The sequence below is a fragment of the Anguilla anguilla genome, chromosome 10, assembly GCF_013347855.1.
Source record: "Anguilla anguilla isolate fAngAng1 chromosome 10, fAngAng1.pri, whole genome shotgun sequence".
NCBI classification, from domain to species: domain Eukaryota; kingdom Metazoa; phylum Chordata; class Actinopteri; order Anguilliformes; family Anguillidae; genus Anguilla; species Anguilla anguilla.
The window spans coordinates 10330957-10349680 of NC_049210.1; the positions used below are offsets into that span (position 1 = coordinate 10330957).

At 46.5% G+C, this 18724-nt stretch overlaps 2 protein-coding genes across 4 annotated transcripts; both read right to left on the minus strand.

Annotated features, from left to right (window-relative positions):
- Positions 1-784: 784 nt before the first annotated feature.
- Positions 785-10786, minus strand: entpd4 (ectonucleoside triphosphate diphosphohydrolase 4). 2 transcript variants are annotated; one of them, XM_035380026.1, is made up of 13 exons: positions 10630-10786; positions 9544-9674; positions 8822-9019; positions 8082-8287; positions 7420-7570; positions 6766-6869; positions 6588-6647; positions 6097-6227; positions 4971-5137; positions 3799-4123; positions 3312-3397; positions 3008-3169; positions 785-2615 (listed from the first exon to the last, which is right to left on the minus strand). In XM_035380026.1, exons 2-13 carry the CDS (start codon positions 9549-9551, stop codon positions 2375-2377), a joined length of 1839 nt encoding a protein of 612 aa, XP_035235917.1. In that variant the 5' UTR covers positions 9552-9674; positions 10630-10786; the 3' UTR covers positions 785-2374. The 2 variants fall into 2 exon arrangements, with proteins under 2 accessions (XP_035235917.1, XP_035235916.1); XM_035380025.1 differs by having other exon boundaries at positions 6073-6227.
- A 902-nt stretch (positions 10787-11688) lies between these two features.
- On the minus strand, positions 11689-17982 carry chmp7 (charged multivesicular body protein 7). 2 transcript variants are annotated; one of them, XM_035380337.1, is made up of 11 exons: positions 17925-17982; positions 16942-17224; positions 16479-16650; positions 16074-16259; positions 15808-15941; positions 15514-15562; positions 15280-15399; positions 14564-14662; positions 14266-14326; positions 13653-13886; positions 11689-12312 (listed from the first exon to the last, which is right to left on the minus strand). In XM_035380337.1, the coding sequence occupies exons 2-11, from the start codon at positions 17217-17219 to the stop codon at positions 12257-12259; spliced, it is 1389 nt and encodes a 462-aa protein (XP_035236228.1). In that variant the 5' UTR covers positions 17220-17224; positions 17925-17982; the 3' UTR covers positions 11689-12256. The 2 variants fall into 2 exon arrangements, with proteins under 2 accessions (XP_035236228.1, XP_035236227.1); XM_035380336.1 differs by having other exon boundaries at positions 17736-17959.
- Positions 17983-18724: the final 742 nt, after the last annotated feature.

The following is an 18724-nucleotide window of genomic DNA, read 5'->3' on the forward strand; positions in this document are numbered from 1 at the left end:
ATGAAAATATTGGAGTTGGTATGCATGCCTGAAATTCTTACAAACATACAAATTTAAGTAACATAAGGTCATATTTCAGCAAGATAAGTCAATTTCCTGGTGTCTAGAAAACCAATATAGTTCAACATATCAACGTGACAAAAGTAAGGCAGTATCATAACTACTTCCGTCCATCTTGGCAAGGCTGAACTGGGATGTATTCCAGATCAACCCGTTATGTAGCTGCTTATGTGAAGCGGAGTCGATTACAGGGGTCAGTAGACGAGCAGCCAGCTACTGTTCATGTCAACACAGTAATACTGCCTGTTTGCTTTGTAAGACTAATCCAGGGAAAACAGCAAATGAAATCAATCCTTCCACCTGCAAGAGCAAGAACGGAAACACAAATCACTCGGAAGTTCTGTTCCTTCCACGGTAGAATTTCCTTATAATGTAACCACTATGTTCTCCCAACCAGTGCCTATACTAATTTTTATGTAGCAATAAATAAATCTTTTAAACAAAATGGCAGAGTTGTAGATGAAGAATTTGCCTTAGAATCAGAATGCTGCCATTTAGTACTCACTTAAGTACACGAGTAAGGTTCTTCACTTAAAATAAAAAACAAAAGGTCTGGGACCAAATGACCTTCATCTGTACATTAATACATTCATAATCACACTCTATTTTTATTTTAACAGGTAAAGGGGCAGTTACACCGACAGCATATTTCCTATTTTACTATAGGCTGTAAAAACCCACTCAAGTCATTTGTCTTCTACTCAGTGAAATGAAAACACTAAAACCAGCTGAATTTTTCTTTTATTATTCCTTGAAACAGCAACAAGATTGTCAGCAATATTACCAATGACACTCCTTCGTGCAAACCATGTACATCTGTTATAAATATGGCATCTTGTGTTTCACAAACTATGTGCACCGTACAGCATCGACACCGCAGCTTCTAAAAATGAAGCTGGGTGCGTTTGAGTTTTTCAGAGAAAGTCTCCACCTGACATCCGCTTTATCCCACAACCGCCAACGGACCCAACGACCCAAAGGTGCGGATCCACACACACCCGACCTGCCCTGAACCACACTGGCCTTCAGTCTCTCTCTCTCTCCACTCTCTCTCTCGCTCTCCTGCTTTCACAAAAAGCAGATGCCAGAGGGAGTCCCTCTCCACAGTGATAAGACAACAATGAAAACTTATTGCACTGTTTTTGTTTAGAGAAATGCTACCTGTACAGCTGACGGGGGGGAGACACCAGAATGAAGATTCCGTGTTACAAAAAAAAAAAAGGAAAAAAGGCTTTCACCGCAAAGGCAGTTCTTGGCAACGGCTTGTGTATTGTAGCCGTTGTTGTAGTTCACAGGCCTTTTTCCAATGCTAAAAACAGACAGTAAAAACGAGCATTAGTGTGAGAAAAGGCAGCAAGGGTTCGGTTCTTGCTCGCGTGCGGACGGTGCTCTCTCACTCCACACGTCACCTTAAACAGGCACCGACATGGCTCTTCCGTGACAGTCTTCCAGGCAGTCTCAGGTGGGCAGGAGCTCTCCAGAGGAGGAGCGTACCCCTGCTCCTCAGCTTCCTCTCCCAGCTGCTTCAGGACTTCTGCACTGACATTCGGGATGGCCCACTCTGCCTTGTTTTCATACGGTTTCTCATATTTCGGTCATTCTTAAAGACATGCTAAACCAGCTACTCTCAGTCATGCACACATAGTTCTACTTTGCATTAAATGGTGCCATCGCTCCTGAATGCATGCTCACAAGTCAAGAACACAGGATTCCCAGGACCCTCTGACTGCGCATTGACTTTGATGAAAAGGCCTAAACGTAATGGTGCATTGCACTGTTACATACAAGTGTATCTGAATGGAGAGGTTGCCACCTAGTGGCAGTATCAGGGGATGCAAAAATGCCTTTTACAGTCAAGATGCTTCAAACGTTCCTACGGCACATTCTCTTTGGCACCGTAACTCAGGGGAGGGGCACAAACGTTCCCTTTTTGGCCCCTGTGAGAAAGTGCCAACCTCAGCCACCCCACACACAACTCTCTTACTCAGTCACATTTCTTAAAAGGCAAACTTGATCCTGGCAAAAAAAATAAATTAACACAGAGGACAACAAAGAAAACATTAAAAATCTCATTGCTTAATTTCAGTAAAGGCTGCGACCACAGCGTCGCAGTAGTCTAATCTCAAACTCGCTCTGGCGAAAGCATCAAAGAGTCCATTCAAAAAGGGATCGCCGACCCAGCTGCCAGCATTACGTGATGTCACACAAGGAGCCCCTCCCCCTGTCTAGTCCAAAGTCCCACAGTGCCTCAGAGAGAAGTGAATGGAGGCCTTGACGTGGTGGCCCTGCCGTTCGGGAGGGGGGGCGGGGCAGGCTAGAGAGTGACGAGGACAGAGGGCGTGGCCAGGCCTTGCTCCGCCCACTGCGGGGAGGACGCCGTGGCAACGCCGCGCTGGTTGGTGCGCCGGTGGATCCGTCTCAGCCGCAGCAGGTACAGCAGGATGGACAGCAGCACCACCAGGAAGCATGCCAGGAACAGGTAGTGGTTGTTGACGAAGGAGAAGCTGTGGCGCCAGTGGGAGTGCGCCCCCTTCAGGATCTCCTGCTGAATGTCCCTGAGGTGAGCACAGCCACAGGGGCAAGGGAGACAGAAGAGAGAGAGGGAGAAGAGGGAGAAAGCAAGAAAGAAAAAGAGGGAAAGAAGGGGGAATGACAGGAAAAATGTACAGAAGGAATGAGAGGGAGAGAGAGAAAAGAACATAGAAAAAGCAAGTGAGACAGAGAGCAAATGAAAAAGAAGGGAGAGAAAGCAGGGATGAGAGAGCATGATTATATCCGCTGTCAATACACAGAAACATTCTCTGTAATGGTCCAGAAACACGCTTTCACATAGTGCATCAAATCTTCTAATTACACAGGTTCTTAACTGATTCTTTCAACTATACGCGATTCATGTTAATCAGAGAGCTCTGATGGATAAACAGCATCGGCAGTAGGGGCCCTGTACCTCAGGGGCAGGAAGCGCGTTCTGTACAGGATGGCTCCCAGGGTCCACTGCACCTCCTTGTCGTACACCAGCAGCGCGGTCCTCAGGTTCTCGTACGCGGCGGGGAAGGAGAAGCCCGAGTGGAACACCTCGTACATCCAGGCCGATTTGAAGCACTGGTACCTGCGGGAGCAGGCGAAAGAGCGCGCGTGTCATGCAGCTTCTCGTTCTCGCAGGGGACAGCCAGCACACGCCATCGGTGATGATCTGCAGTTCTGGGTGATGTGACTGCAGTAAGAGTCTGGGCCGGTAGGGAAGGACCTACTTGAGCCTGTGCAGGTCAGCGTGGGAGGCGTACAGCCCCCGATCAAAGCGCTCTTTCAGGGTTCTCCACTGGGTGGCGCAGTAACTCTGCAGGGAACACAGAAAAGCACAGTAGGCTTGAGCAACAGCACTCTCGAAACAGACCTAATGCCCTATGGGGAGAGGGGGGTGGGAGAGTGGGAGTGGGGGGTGGGGTGTTTGAGCCATGTTTAACATAGCAGGGTTGGGATGGTGATAAGGATGTATCACTTTGATGTTATCTCTGCAGATAAGATTACGTTTTATTGTTCTATTATTTTATTACTTCCTCATTTTAGAAGGGAGTCCCAAGTAAATCCTTCAGATTCACAGTTAGAAGAGTTCACAGCTGACAGAGACCTGGAGCTTGCAGAGCCCTTAATGCTAGAGAGCAGGTTTTGGGGTATCAGCAGTGCCAGGGTTAGGGTCAGGGTTAGGGTCAGGGTTCAGGCATTACCGCGGCAGCGTACCTTGGCGGCGCGGCTGTACTTGGTGGCGTTGTAGGTCCCGCCCATGCGCAGCACGTCCTCGGTGCAGTAGTAGAACTCGGAGAAGCCGTAGAACTGGCTGTTGCGGTAGTCGATGGGCGGCTGGTAGACCCCGTTGAGCGAGGCCTGCGTCTCGTTGGTGTGGTTGAGGAAGGGCTGGAGCAGCTGGCGGCAGAGGTCGAAGTCGCCCGTGCCCCGCAGGTGCAGCCTCCGCCCGGGGGGCCCCACCTCGTCCTGCAGGTCCAGGGGCAGGCAGGGGTCCAGGTAGGGCGAGTCGGGCGTCTCCCCCAGGCGCTGGCCCAGTAGCCTGGGGACATGGGGGCAGGGGGAGTTACACAACCGCAACCTGGTCTACCGCCTGCCCAGCCCAACCAAGATAAGCGTATGCAAATCTTCAACAACACGCTACTTCCATTCAAAAGTGTGTTTGAGCACTGACCACACCATGACTGAGCTTATTAACAAACAGAGGTACTGTATGTTCAACAGTGAATGTTTAACCTGAACTTCACCACCACACTCGGAACACACTAGGAACAGGAATGTCAAACTACAAACTACAGTTCAGTTCCTGGAAGTCTGTATGTACGTTTCACCTTGTAAGCCTATTATGATACCTTAAGTACCGTAATTGTTTATTTAGCTTAAATCATTTTTTCCTTATTTCTACATAACAGATCTAAAGTAATGGTCTGACTTTTTTTATTTCGAAGAGGAGAAATATCTCACTATAGTGTTTCTGGAAAATGCGGTTATAAACATGAAACCCTGAGCTAGAACGGCACATAGACCAGGTGCGTGCTGGAACAGGAACACGCGTGACCGTGTGTGTGCGTGTCTGTGTGTGTCTGTGCGTGTGCGTGTCTGTGCGTGTCCGTGTGTGTGCTTGTCTGTGTGTGTCCGTGTGTGTGCGTGTCTGTGCGTGTCTGTGCGTGACCGTGTGTGTGCGTGTCTGTGCGTGTGCGTGTGTGTGCGTGTCTGTGCGTGACCGTGTGTGTGCGTGTCTGTGCGTGTCTGTGCGCGTCTGTGCGCGTCCGTGCGTGTGCCTGTCTGTGCGTGTCCGTGTGTGTGTGCGCGTCCGTGCGTGTGCCTGTCTGTGCGTGTCCGCGCGTGTGCGTGTCTGTGCGTGTCCGTGTGTGCAAGCGCAGCCTCACTTGTTCCGCGCCAGGGTCTTCCCGACCACGCTCTCCTCGTATCTCTGGCGGGCGGCGTTCCCGCCGAAGCCCAGGAAGGTGGAGACGTAGACGCGGTACACGTGCTCCGTGCGGTGCGCGTCGCAGCCCAGGTTGAACTCGGCCAGCAGGTTCTTGGCCACCTCCTCCTGCGGGGACGACGCCGATCAGCCACAGAAAAGCCTCCCTTTTCCTCCGCCCGCGGGGAGGGTCCATTCACGCGCAGAGCGCCTCTCTCATTTTACCGCCACCAGATCGCTTTTCTCTCCCCACAAAGGGCAACCCCCCCAAGAGGCACCAGTAATTCAATCTAATTTTGCTAATGGGAATCTATTAATGGCTTTCACGCAGGAAAAAATGTGTAAATTCAAGCCGGGAAAACAAAAGCACTCAATATCAGCGCATGCGAGTAAGAGGAATTAATCAACCCAATGGTGTCTGATAACAGCCCCCTTACCGCCCTCATATTGACATTCAGTCCTGCCCTGTGTTAGCAGTCACCACTGCAGTCCCGGTATTCACATTGAAAACACAACGTGATTAACTGTAATTAACGGCTGTGTACAATGGAAGCGCCCGGTTAGACATGAGAGAAGAATGCAGAATCATACGTGGACGACACTAACGTGCTGCGAATGACAATCGTGCCAGCAGAGAACCAGTTCTGTTATCTACTGCGGTTCATAGCAGGTGAATGATTTATCAGTTTAGAGAAGCGGAAAAAAAATTTAACTGCTTTCAATCAATGTTAAATTTCCCACAGCACCCTTCTCACCATCACCTGTAGCATCATACACTCTCAGTCTAAAGTATGTGGGTGAAATTAGCATTTCAAAGCTGTAGCCCCATCCAGCAGCAGAGGCATGCAGCATGCTTATCTTAACCTTAGACTTCCAGAATGTTCCAGAACTTCCACTCACAGTGGTTGGTTGGTTTTGGGGTGGGGGTGGGGGGGGGAGGGGGGGGGGGGTTGGGGGGGGTAACAGGATGGGATGGGAAGACGGAGGGAGGGACGGAGGAAACGGTGTGAGCAACAAAGGCAAAGGAAAACGTAAAAGAAGGGAAATCGTCGTAGGATAATAACCTGCTGTGGAGAGGCAAAGCTTACAGTTTTGGGCACTTCGTACGCAATCTGCGTGGACACGCCCCCCATGTCCAGCACGCCGGCCGTCCGCTTGCGCACCAGCGCCTCCTGCTGGTCGCTGCCGGGCACCTGTACCTCAACCACCGCCTCATTCTCTACAGGTGGGAAAGCCAGCACAGGACAGGTTATAATAATGGGAGGGGGATCAAGAAGAAAGAACAAAACATTTTTTTTTTTTTAAATAGGTGAAAAAATAAACCGAAAAAACAAGATAACGTTAGAGCTCGGGTTCAAGCCTTGCAATTTCACAACAGCTGTCATCACTTTGAAAACATAAAATATTTTAGTATTTTCATTGCGAGAAAGGAACCCATTTTATTTACGTTTTCTAATTGAAGTACAATGGAGACTAACAATTCATGATTATTTAACAGATCGTCTGATTGCAGGTCACTGTGTTTGTGATATAGGTAGCGAATTTCCAAATGGTATCCCCAGGATCCAAAGATACTTGCCATCATCCACGTGGTTGAATCTCCCGAGGACAAAGTTGATCCCGATCCAGGCGTACACACCTGTGCACACAGGAAAGTGGAGTCACTGCGCACGCATTTACCACTGCCTCAGAGAGGAGATGACATGCACACGGGTCTCTCACAGCCTAAGCCCACGCCCTCACACAGGAGCACTCACCCTCCTGCTTGCCAGATATGACCTCCACGTGGGAGTCCGAGAACAGGAAGTTAAAATGCACGGGGATGTCAGTCCGCAGATCCTCCAGCAGCGCTTCCTGTTGGCTGGAAACAGAGCGCGGCCTCAACAGGATTAACCAGGCTACCAGAGCTAGCACTTACAGATATGAAACAGGACGGAGTGTGGCACAGTGGGTAAGGAACTGCGCTTGTAACCGAAAGGTCGCAGGTTCGAATCCCGGGTAAGGACACTGCCGTTGTACCCTTGAGCAAGGTACTTAACCTGCATTGCTTCAGTATATATCCAGCTGTATAAATGGATACAATGTAAAGTGCTAAGTAAAAAGTTGTGTAAGTCGCTCTGGATAAGAGCGTCTGCTAAATGCCTGTAATGTAATGTAATGTAATGTAATGAAACTCTTATAAGACCCATATAAATTTTACTTTAATGGAAGAAATAAGCTAATATCAAAAATCTACTGAGGGTACAAGCAGCTTACAATCTTCTGCCCATAAATCCCCTGATTTGGCACAATTGTTTTTAAGGTCTGCGCTTAACCTGAACCACACTGAGATGGACTCAGGCCTTTGGAAGAAGGTTCTGGAAGATCTTCTGACGTGAGTGAGTGAGTGCAGCAGTGTGTGCAGCCAATACCTCTCTGGGAGGACCCTCATGCCTGCAGTGCAGAGGATGTACAGAGGGGTCTCCTGGTGCTTGCTCTTGGGGATGTGCTGGGCAGCGAAGCTCAGCAGAGGGTAGATATAATCACTGGCCTTTTCTGGCGTCGTGGCCAGGTCTGAGATACCTACCAATCAAAGAAACAGTTAAACAACAAATGCCAACCGAGCCACCAGGCCTAACAATCCCGTTGAGTCTAGTATAAATGCATGTGTGATAGTTAGAAGCACAAGCCATATGAAGATGAAGGAAAGAGCAGAACACTCCCAACTTAAAACTTGGAGAGGTCTTGTTTTTAAATGCAAAGCACCTCATGGACCTGATTTGTAACTCACTCACACACTCACACTTAGCAGGCTCAAGATCCTAATGGGGGAACTATTAGCACTCAAGTAGCTGAATGAAGCTTGGCATCAATGATAATGGGTGTCCTTGTTTAATCAACAGCGCAAACCCATTTACACAGCGCACTTTGCGATGGAAACATGTCTTTAGCGATTGCTCGCATTAATCGATCACTTCAGCCCACTAAGTTCTGGAACATTTAAAAATGGATTATGCAGCATAAAATGCCACTTATACTGCCGCTTCTCCTGACCGCACACATAACATCTTCCACCGCCAGCAGGTGATCTCACCGGGCTTTATCTTCATGACCACGGGCTTCCTGTGCAGGTCCCTCATCTGCTGGATGTCCAGCAGGTCGTGGGGGTTGCCGTTGTGCCGAGGCCAGCAGTACACAAAGACCCGGGAGCCGCTGCTGCCGCAGTCCACCACCAGGCCGTAGTTCAGGTCCGGGTTGCTGGTGTCGGTGGCGTCCACGTCCGTCACGCGCGCAAAGTGCCTGTGGATGTGTGTGTGTGTGTGTGTGAAGAGGAACATGAGTGCCACCTGAGAACATGAGGCAAAGAGACACTAGGCCCCGCTGCAGAATGAAATCTGCAGAGCAAACGGTGAGAAGCTTTTTACTTTGCCGTTTATTTGACATATTCACCTAACATTCCCATTCACAACCAACTAGGCTGCCAAAGGTACTGCTGTCATGAATTGCAATTCAGGCTTTAAATTATCCTCAGGGGAATACTTGAAAGGCCACAGAACAGGAAAGTGCAGTACACAGCTCTCTCCCACAGCTCGGATATTACAACAGTGAGTTTATGTTTCAGGCGACCCAATGTTTCTTACAATGGATATGTGCAATTTACTATAAATGAGCATCTAGGGCCAGTGTGTCCTGTCCCAGACTCTAAAAACTGTGGTGCCACAGGAGATACAGTACACAGCTAGTCATATCTATCCCTGGCGCACAATCTGTATGTGAACACTTTACTGAACGCAAGTGGAATATCTTCCAGGTAGAGGATCTTTGAAGTTTCACCTATGAGACGGGTGCTCCTGGCTGGCCCAGCTGTACTGGCCCTTGCCCATCACCAGCAGGAGGTAGAGCAGTCCCAGGAGCCCTGCCAGCAGGCCCAGGAACAGCAGCTGTCTGAAGGAGGGCAGCAGGAGGCGGGGGAGCCCCACAGGGGACAGGCTGAAATGCCAGGAGGCTGGGAAAAGGCAGGAGAAGCTGATCCTGGGGGAGAGACGGGACACAAGCTTGAGCTTAGCACACCTCCACAATTCAGACCTTTAGAGCCATTTCACAGTCTAACCAAATCATCAAGCCCCAGAGACCTGGAAAAACAACAAGGTGCTCATTGAACCAAAGAGCAAAAAAAACAACGAAGGGTGCCTTAGTGCAAAAAGTGTGAAACAGGGCTTACTTCAGTACAGTTAAAGGCACGTTCATTGGAGGAAGAAAAAAGTTAAGTCTTTATTAAATTGGAATATTGGTGAGAATATTTAAAACCAGTCCCACGCCGACAGGCTGGCTGTACTACATGACTGCTGTCTCTGTCACTGCAAAACCTGCTGTGGGCAGCAATAACAGTTGGCTTCCTCTTATGGTTGGTACAGGAACTGGTGTCATGTGTACACATCCACATTTTAATGGAAACAACTGGAACTGACCAGAACAGGAAGGCAACTGTTACTGCCGCTAGCAACAGGGTTTGCAGTGACACCTTCACTGCACAGCCGCTGTGATGGTGAGCTTACCTTCCCATGGCTTAATGATCTTCCGAGGTGTAGGTCCAAAAGGAAACAAACGGGCGAAGGTGTCTGCATGCAAACACCCTTACCGTTTCCTTCTGTTCAATGTACTTCTTAGGAATTTCATCCTGATTAACCTGGACAGGAATGTGCTTAAATGAGATCTCATCACATCTTGTCAAAGATGTCAAGTCAATATGCTGTTCGTCTAGCTTAACTGGAATAATGGAAGTTGTTACAAAAAGGGGGGAAAAAACATTCATGTTTTGGCTTCTGCTCGATACTAATGGAACTTTGGTGTTGGGAATAATAATCAAATTAAAATGTTTATAATGCTTGTAATTCCATAAAAATCTGAACAGACTGTCAAATTGTTACTACCTGAACAAAATACGATCTAGCTAAACGCGGTCAGTTTGACACAAAAAATGGCTTGTCAACAAGGTAAACAGCCATTCATTCGTACCTTACAACAGAAACAATGTTTACTGAATTTTCGTGGCACTGTATAGTATACTGACACAGCTGTATCTTTGACTATGGTCGTGGGATATTCTAAATAATACAAGTTCACCTAGGTATATGACACGTCTGCTACCTCATCGATGTGCCAACTCACCAGGATTTATAGCTAGGTACACTGATGACAATTTTTCAAATAGTCAATGTAATGTGCGTTTGCCTGCTTGCTTGAAAGGCAGATAACAAGCCGCTGTTAGCCAGCAAGCTAACCAGCCTGCTACGTGGTCTTCCGATGTGTCCGCTTTCCTTCAGGTGTTCAGGATGTCAAACTTCCTGTGATGCTATCGGAGTAGCGTTATCGGTACCTGACTCTTACATGGCTTTGTGGTACCTGAACAAAGATCACCTACAGTCCAACATAGCACTAGGTAATTAGTCAGCTAGGTAGTTTAGTAGCAAATGTTAGTAACGTGGAAACTGAATCCTCCATATGTGATTTACAACCCGCTATTATGTTGCTACGTTGATCGGTGTGCTTCGTTAGCAAACTACCTAGCTAGCTAGCTTCTTAAATTGATGACCGGCGTCGACACTAGCTAAAAACTGGATAGCTAGTTAGTAAATACTTACCAGTTGAGTGTAAGCAGATACACTGACAACAGAGAGAACTGTTTCGACATGTTTTCGTCCTCATTTTTCGTTCAAGTTAGCGACCACGGTCATTTCCCCCACGTTCAGCGACGTATCTACTGCTGAGCTGAAATCAGATACGCGAAGGGGCAGGACCAGGCATTATGTAGGCGAGGCAGGAGGACTCAATCCCACATGTGCGCACGCGCATGTTTGCAGCGTTCTCAAACTTTATTGATTTACTGTATTTGATTTCCGACTCCACCGAGAGGGCGATCAGGTAGTATCACAGACCTGTGTGGTATCCATAATATTAGATACCAAAATGTGCAGGAATGAGAAGATCATAATCAGTTAGCCTATCGATTATAATAGGTAAAATTGCTGTATAATATTTGGTAACATGAAAACCGTCGCCAATATCAAACAGATAATAAACAAGTATTCTAGCTTCGCCCTAGCTGAAGAGAAGCATGTAAAATTAACAGGCAGATTTTAAGTTAAATGTAGAATAACACTTGTGCTCACAAGTGCTAGCTATCGATGCGTAATGCGAATAAATATACGCACGCCTGATGTATCTTTCTAGGGCTGGGTGACCGACCTACCAGGTCCAACATTGATAATTTTATCTGAAAAATACAGCAAAGCGGCCGCATTCCTCGAATAATTTCTGGTTTTGCTAAGGTTCAAGCTAAAGTAATTAATAATAAAAAATATCAAAACATTGGTATTTCAATCTGCCGTAATAAACATGTTTGTGTTATCTTTCACACCATCTTGTGGCAGTAACGTGCAAAGGCGCCTTCCAGTTTGAAATTTAATCTGTCCCAAAAGTTTGTTTTCATAAGAACCACCTTGAGGAGCCATGACTTGGCTGTGTGGGTTGACATGGTGGTCTTGATATGAATGACATTCTGCAGCATGACAACTAACTTCAATCAAGTTTCAATTTTCATTATTTCTCCTGTTTACAAGCAATTAGCCCCCTCAGCTTCCAAGAAAAAAGTAGTATGCTCACACTGTCATAAAATACAATGAGGCCAGGAGCACTAGCCCTGTAGTTCAGTGTTTATATTTGACCTGCATAGTCATACAACATCTCTGCAGCACAACAGACTAGCTCAATCGGAAGATGATGAACAAAACAGAAATATACAGTGCCGTGAAATATTACATTTTGTCTAAAGATCTGAAAGCATTCAGAGTGACAAATATGCAATAGTAGAGGAAATCAAGAGGGGAAATACTTTTTCACAGCACTGTAGATGACATAATATTTGCATATTAATCCCCCTAAAAATTTGAAGAAAACAGAATCACATTCTTACCAGCTCCCAGCATCAATTAGAATCAGCAGCCAGTATTATTTCCCGTCTTACTTTTCAGTCATTTTATTACAGAGAAACAGACAGATACAGATACAATTTTCAAAAGGCCTCTCTTAAAATTGAAAGTTTAAAAAGGAAAAATATAATAAATCAAAGATATAACAAACAGAGATATACATGTTGCAAAATACATTGTTTCGATTGCTTTTTCCAATGACTCTTCGCAGCCTCCTGAGACTCAGTGCTCAGGGCTGGTCTTTTCAGGCACTCCCTGGGATCGAGTGTGCTTCGGCCTGTCACTGAGCTGTCTCAGGCCTCTTCACGGGCGAGATACGGTCTCTTTGCGATACACCTAGAGAGAGGCGGAAAAAAAACACAATTGGTAAAGCCTGTTTCACGGTGCCTTCAGAAAGTATTCACTTCCCTTGAACCTTTTCCACATTTTGTTACACTTAACAGCTGAAGAGATTGTAGATCTCTGGACAATTTCCCCCATTTCAGCCAATACACTACAACTGTCAGTGTTGTAGCTGGCCTCATGGTCTCATTTATGATGACTTCCCATCTTGTCCAGTTGTTCAGTTTGCTATGACAGCCTGGTCTTGGTAGATCAGGCTGTCCTACCTAACTATTTTCCATTTTGTTACTTGTCAATAGCGGCCATAGGAAGGTTCAAAGCTTTGCCAATCTTTAATAACTTTCTCCAGGTTTTTTTTCACCAAACAACTTCATCTCAAAGTTCAAAAGGCACTTCCTTGGTCTTCATGACAGCGTGACTGATCTGATTTGCTTTCAGCCGGGAGACCTCACCAAGTTATTTATCTGCAATCATGCACCTGAACAAAGTTGGATTCAAAATCGACACCGGTGTATCCTTCTTGATCTCTCAAGAAAATTGAATACACGTGACCCACTTCAGGCTGAGGTTAGGGGACGTGCTTTTGGCACAAAAGGCTCACAAATGATATAGGGCACATATGCACTACAGGCAGGGTGGAGAAATGGGACAACAAGGGAGACAGAGAATGCACTGGAGAGTAGAGGGAGTGTGAACGACTGAGAGCTTGAAAAGTGAGATGGGTGAACGCACAGTTCACACAACTGAAAAACAAAGGCCGCTACATACAGAAGCAGTATAGTTTTAAAAGTTCTTAAAGGGACAGTTCACTCTTGGCTTCTTCAATATTATTTAAATGTTACTATACATTTTCCTATTATGCCACCAGAGACTGTACCTGCATATTTATCCTGATTATTTGTCAAAAATTACGCTTATTTTCCCCTGGAATCATTTCAAACAGTGTATGCAACCCGAGACTACTGCACTTAAAGACAGAAGTACTGGCACGATATAAAAACTGACATTAATATTTAGAACAGTGAATAAATGCTAGAAATATAATGTGTTCACATCCACAGCCTCTGGAAAAATAATGTTGCTATAGGAGATGTTTAAGAATTACTAAAGTGCATATTTTTGCTTTAGACCATGAACCCCTGAATGCCCATTTACCAGCCATGGTAAAGTCGGGTGGATGTCAGAAACATTTGTGAATATCTAAAATATCCTTCATTGCACATAAAGCACTGTCTGGACCAACCAAAAACACACACTAAACCTGAAATCGAACCCCCAGAAATTGTGCTGTCACTTTGATTCCTTCAGTGGTGACAGACTGGTTTGTGTCACACCTGTGTCACTGAGAGTGAGGCGACTCAACTCCCTGTCTAGCTCCTCGTCAGTGATTCCAAAGGAGGACTGTGGTACAGCGGGCAGGGAGCTCAGGAAACTGTCACTGAGAGCAGCTGGAGCTCCTCTGGATGGGAGGGGCTGAGAAGGAACTTCTGGCAGTCCGGGCTGTTCGTCTGTGGCAGACTCGTCCAATAGGGACTTCAGCTCTTCCTCCAGCTCGTCTGTGTCCACACCTAACAAGACAACGCAAAGGAGTTAAATCACAGCCACAACAAGTTCAAAAGACTGGCCATTCAAAGCATCATATAAATTATGCATGGAACCAGCAATTTGCTGAAAAAAAGACTTGAGATTTTGTGGATACCAAGATGTAATCCATATGCTATTATTTATTGCTGAATTCAAATGTGAAATGATTCAAAACAAATAAAAGCAAATCATAATTACAACCTGACGCATCGAGAGTACAAAAAAAAAAACGCTTTCATACAGAGCTCAATACAATTACCTACGGCAGCAGTTTTTCCAGTCCAAACCTGGTTATGATGCCAAATCACAAGACAGTGAGTAAAGAAGAGCTGAGTGTAAATAAGGAGGGCAGAGCAGACATACCGGAGGAGTCGAGCGCTGCCCCTGCCAGGGTCTGGTTGACCTCATCCTGAGAGTCGCACAGCTGAAATTCACAAGAGCGGGAGAGAGCGGGTGAGCCAGAGAACACTCGACATTCCCCATGCACCTCGTACCTGCGGATGAGCGGCCATTAATCAAAGCCGTCCGCACGACCACAAAGCAGACCAGAACAGTCCACAGAGAGTACGTAATTGGAGTAGTAACCGCGGAAGAGAAGCATTCCTGACGACGCAGAAACGCCAGCATAACTCCTGTCCGAGTTCCACCATGAGAGACTAACCTCCTGGATTTGATCTACCAGGCTCTCTGCTCGTTCCACCGTCACGTCCTTTAGGGAGACTCTGAGGGCAGCCACTCCGGCCTGGTACGCTTGCATAACCTGTGCGAAGAGTGAACAAGCAAGAGAACATATTCAGCACACCTTCCTCTGAGGTCACATGACAGAGGCCTGTGGCTCTTTTCCATCTTAACTCTCACAAGAAACATATTTTTCTTAAAGCAAGCCAGGCCCTCACTGATATTAGCAAAAGGTAAATTCTGCACAGACATCAGCAAGTATTTCTTCATACAGAGAGTAGGCACTGTGTGGAATAGCTTGTTAGGTCATGTAGTAGAGGCAGAAACTCTAGGAGTTTTCAAGACCAGGCTTGATATGGTGCTAGATATTATCTAGTTTGTAAGTAAAAGGTAAGCACTAGGTACCCTTTAGTGGTAGGAAAATGGCGGGCAATGTTTAGCTGAATGGCCTGTTCTCGTCATGTCATGCCATGCCATGCCATGTCATGACTAAAAGTAGCACAGCTCCTGAAAGGTCTATTTTTATTCACCGAGGGTTTGCGACACCCCCGTTCCATTCCAGAAGTTGCAGAGGAAACCACTTCATCGGGTTTCAGATGTGATCATACTGGGGCAAAATGAAGCACTGAAGTGCAATTAAAACTCCAATAATAAATAATGAGTGCTTTGAGTGGCGGCAGTAAGTGCGCAGTCCCTCACCAGGCGGTCGGTCTGCGAGTGTGCGATCCTGTCTAGAATCCCCTTAATGGTCTCCAGCTGGGCGTACAGACGGTCCGCCCTCTTCTCCATGCGCTTCCGCCCCCTCAGGCACCACAGAGCCTGCCGGGCAGAGAAGCGTGTTAGCATGGCGTGTGACATTTTCCACTGCGATTACACACACAGTGAGACAATGCTGAAGGGCCCTGCTGGGACAGAATGACACGTTTCCTGTACCTGAGATTTCTTCCCCTCTCGCAGCAATGCCTTTGCCTCATCTCTGCATCTGCACACCACAAACACAAGCTTTCTTACATCACGACAATTTCAACACCCACTACAGTCTTTTGTGGACAAGGTCAAAGCTTCTCAATAGCAAACCTGAGCTATATAACGGGCATCCAAACAGGCAGGCTGCATTTCTCACGAGCTAGGTTAGCACGTACGTAGCTAGCAGAGGAATGGCTTTTTTAAGAGAATCTGACGGCTGTGCCGGGCTCACCCCTCAGTACAGCCAGAGCTGTGGCTCACCTCTCGGCCTCCTGACCCAGCTCCTCCACCCTCTCTCCCAGCAGCTTCTCGCTGCGCTGGAGCTGGTAGATCCCCAGGTCTACATCGCTGACCGGGGACACGCGGCCCTGGCCGGGCTGGGAGAACTTCACAATCTGCATGTGCACACGCACACACACACACGCACATACAGACACACACACGCACACACAGAACTGAATCCCATGTCCAGTGGCTTCGTGTACCTCACATGCGATGTGACACCCAGCCCTCGTGAGCCTGCTCACCTTCTCTCCCTCATGCAGGGACACGGTCACCTGCTTCTCCCTCTGGAGCTGCAGCAGAGCCAGGCACAGGGTGGTCTCGTCCTGGCACACGTGGCTGCACAGCGTGCGCAGCTCCTGGAAGGACAGGAGGGCGCGGCCGGCCAGCGGGGAGCGCCGGTATGCGTCCAGCAACTCCGCTGCCTTCTCCTGGAACACAGGCCCACAGAAAGTGAGTCTAAAATACTCACTTTCATCTGAATCACTCATTGAGCTCTCACTGAGCTCTACCACCTCAGTCAGTTACTGAACAGGTTAAGGAACAGGTCCAGTATCCTTGAGAGAGCACTGTTGAATCCTATTTGGGTTTAACTGTGAAGCTCAGCTGAACAGGAGACCAGTTCACCTGGCTTGTGCTGTGCCACACACCTTAACCAGCTCAATGACCACGAAGGACTCCTCCAGGGGGACCCGATTGCTGCCCAGAAGGGTGGACAGTGTCCATTTCAGCGGCCTCACCAGTAAGAGCCCCACACCCCACGACAGCCAGCCAGAGTCCACGTTTGCCGCAAACTCTGACTCTTTCTGCACCTTGCCACACCTGCAGGGCACAAACAGACGCTGCAAAGCATCACATGCTGTAACACTGCATGCACGAAATGGGTGTCTGCCAAGACACCAAAATATAGTTATTTTCATTTACAATACTGTATATCTGATGTTGACAAATCGTGTGTCATAAGACAAATAGTAGTCATGTAGGAATTTAAAAAGGAATAATGTATTTTCATTTAGCCAAAGTAAAACTAGGACCTTTGCCCCAGGTTCTTGTCAACTTTTCCTGTAAAGCACATTCGTAGTGTATGCACACTGTTATTAGAAGTCTGTGTACCTGGTCATGGCCTGAATTACGGTACCCAACCCCAGAGGCATACTGCCCTTTCTCTGAAAAATCTGGTTCAGTTCATTCAAGCTGACACAAACGGCTCCACGGCGCCTGCAACTGCTGATGATCAGCGGCGTCCAAAAATCAATTTTACTGTCCCAGTCTGCGGTGTTGACCTCCCGGTTCTCTTTAAAAGCCGAGAACAAGAAGGACATGCGCTCATCATCTGCCCAATCCGGAGGAAACTCCGTGGACTCGTCTTCTCGCCCTAGCAGAATAGACATATCGCCTGAAAAGGAACGATACCACAAACACGAAAGTATAGTCATAGAGCAATAATAACAAAACCACACCCCCAGTTTAAAGCTATGCTAAGATCATTCTGTTGTCCCTGACAGTATTAAATTAAAATGAAACAATGACACAGCAGTTGTAAGCTACTACTCGACTGTAAAAAGGTACCAGGCGCTAAACACATATCAACTAATAGAATAAAAAATTAATTCTCTGCCAAATCGTGAAGTCGTCGCAGTGACAGGATAGTTAGTCAACCTATTAATAACTCGTTTTAATATTTAGTTAGCTGCCAGGATAGCTAGCTACGAGGTTCTGGAAGCTTGTTAAATTATGTCCAACGTTAACCAACCACTTATTCAGCGATATTAGCGACATGTAAACAAAAGAAATACGCCAAATCCAGCACTGCTGTCTTCCGACATCAGACAGTAAACAAGCAAACATATCAAGCAATATTTCAATGTTCAGAGAAAACGATACCCCAAGTGGCCCTCCTCACTTACCGAAACTGAATCGAATAACTAGCTATCTAGCTACCTAACTGACCGAGGGTACACGTTAGCAGCTCACAGCTTTTCTGAACTTTTAAAAGATCGACGAAAGTGCCATTTTCTCTCGCTACCACTTTATTTGGCCTTGAACAAAGAGCGAATGAAACACTCCATACAGTCAATCATTACTGTTTACTCAACATATCGTCGAAGCATGGACCCGGAAGTCGTTGTAGTTCTTGTTGTCTACGGATTTAAGAGATTGGCCTCTTAACCAATTGAAATTCAGAACAGTCTTCCGAACTCAGGGACTACTGTGAAAAGACATCACGCGATTAACGGAGCAAAGTGTATGATTTCTTTTCCAATTACCACCTTCGTACATCTTATTGTCTTAAATAATATCTCACTAAACCATCGAAGCTTCGCCCCACTGATGTAATAAATGCAAACGAACTGTCTTATTACAGTGAAAGATGTTAATAGAACGAAGATATTTTTCTTAACAATACAATAAAGACTAACATACTTTTATTTCGACTTGTAACAGCTGTAATCTGGCAGAGTTTCGCTGGAGAAAATAGAAGCTGTCCCAATAACAGTGAGTCTGAATATTACTGATCGTGTATCTGTTGGAGAATGATACATTACCTTGATCTCACTGATGACTTAGAAAAATCTCGCAAGTGTAAATGATTACCAGTCGAACAAATAAAGCCTTTTTGACAAATTGAAATTGCACGTGCAAGATTCAATTGAACATTGTGCTCATTTGTATTGCATCCATATGTGGCTTATTCGAACGAAAATCAAAAAGCAATCGCAAAACAGAAGTAGTAGCAAATAGACATTTCTTTGTGGGGATGTCATTCTTTTTCATTCCGTTAATTTACATTTCTATTTGCATAGCTTTCATTTTGCTTGTTTGTGGAGCTTTCGCAGCCTACTCGATTTGCGTATGCCTGTCACCATACAGTGGGCACTCGGTGAACGAGATGATC

Coding starts and splice junctions, on each gene's coding strand:
- chmp7 (XM_035380337.1), bottom strand. CDS start 17,219: ATGTCTATTCTGCTAGGGCGAGAAGACGAGTCCACGGAGTTTCCTCCG. Junction 14,663..15,279: donor ACTCGCAGACCGACCGCCTG/GTGAGGGACTGC, acceptor CTCTTCGCACAG/GTTATGCAAGCGTACCAGGC. Junction 14,327..14,563: donor TGGTAGATCAAATCCAGGAG/GTTAGTCTCTCA, acceptor TGTGAATTTCAG/CTGTGCGACTCTCAGGATGA.
- entpd4 (XM_035380025.1), bottom strand. Junction 6,870..7,419: donor ATGAGGGTCCTCCCAGAGAG/GTATTGGCTGCA, acceptor CTCTGTTTCCAG/CCAACAGGAAGCGCTGCTGG. Junction 4,124..4,970: donor AAGACCCTGGCGCGGAACAA/GTGAGGCTGCGC, acceptor CCATGTCCCCAG/GCTACTGGGCCAGCGCCTGG.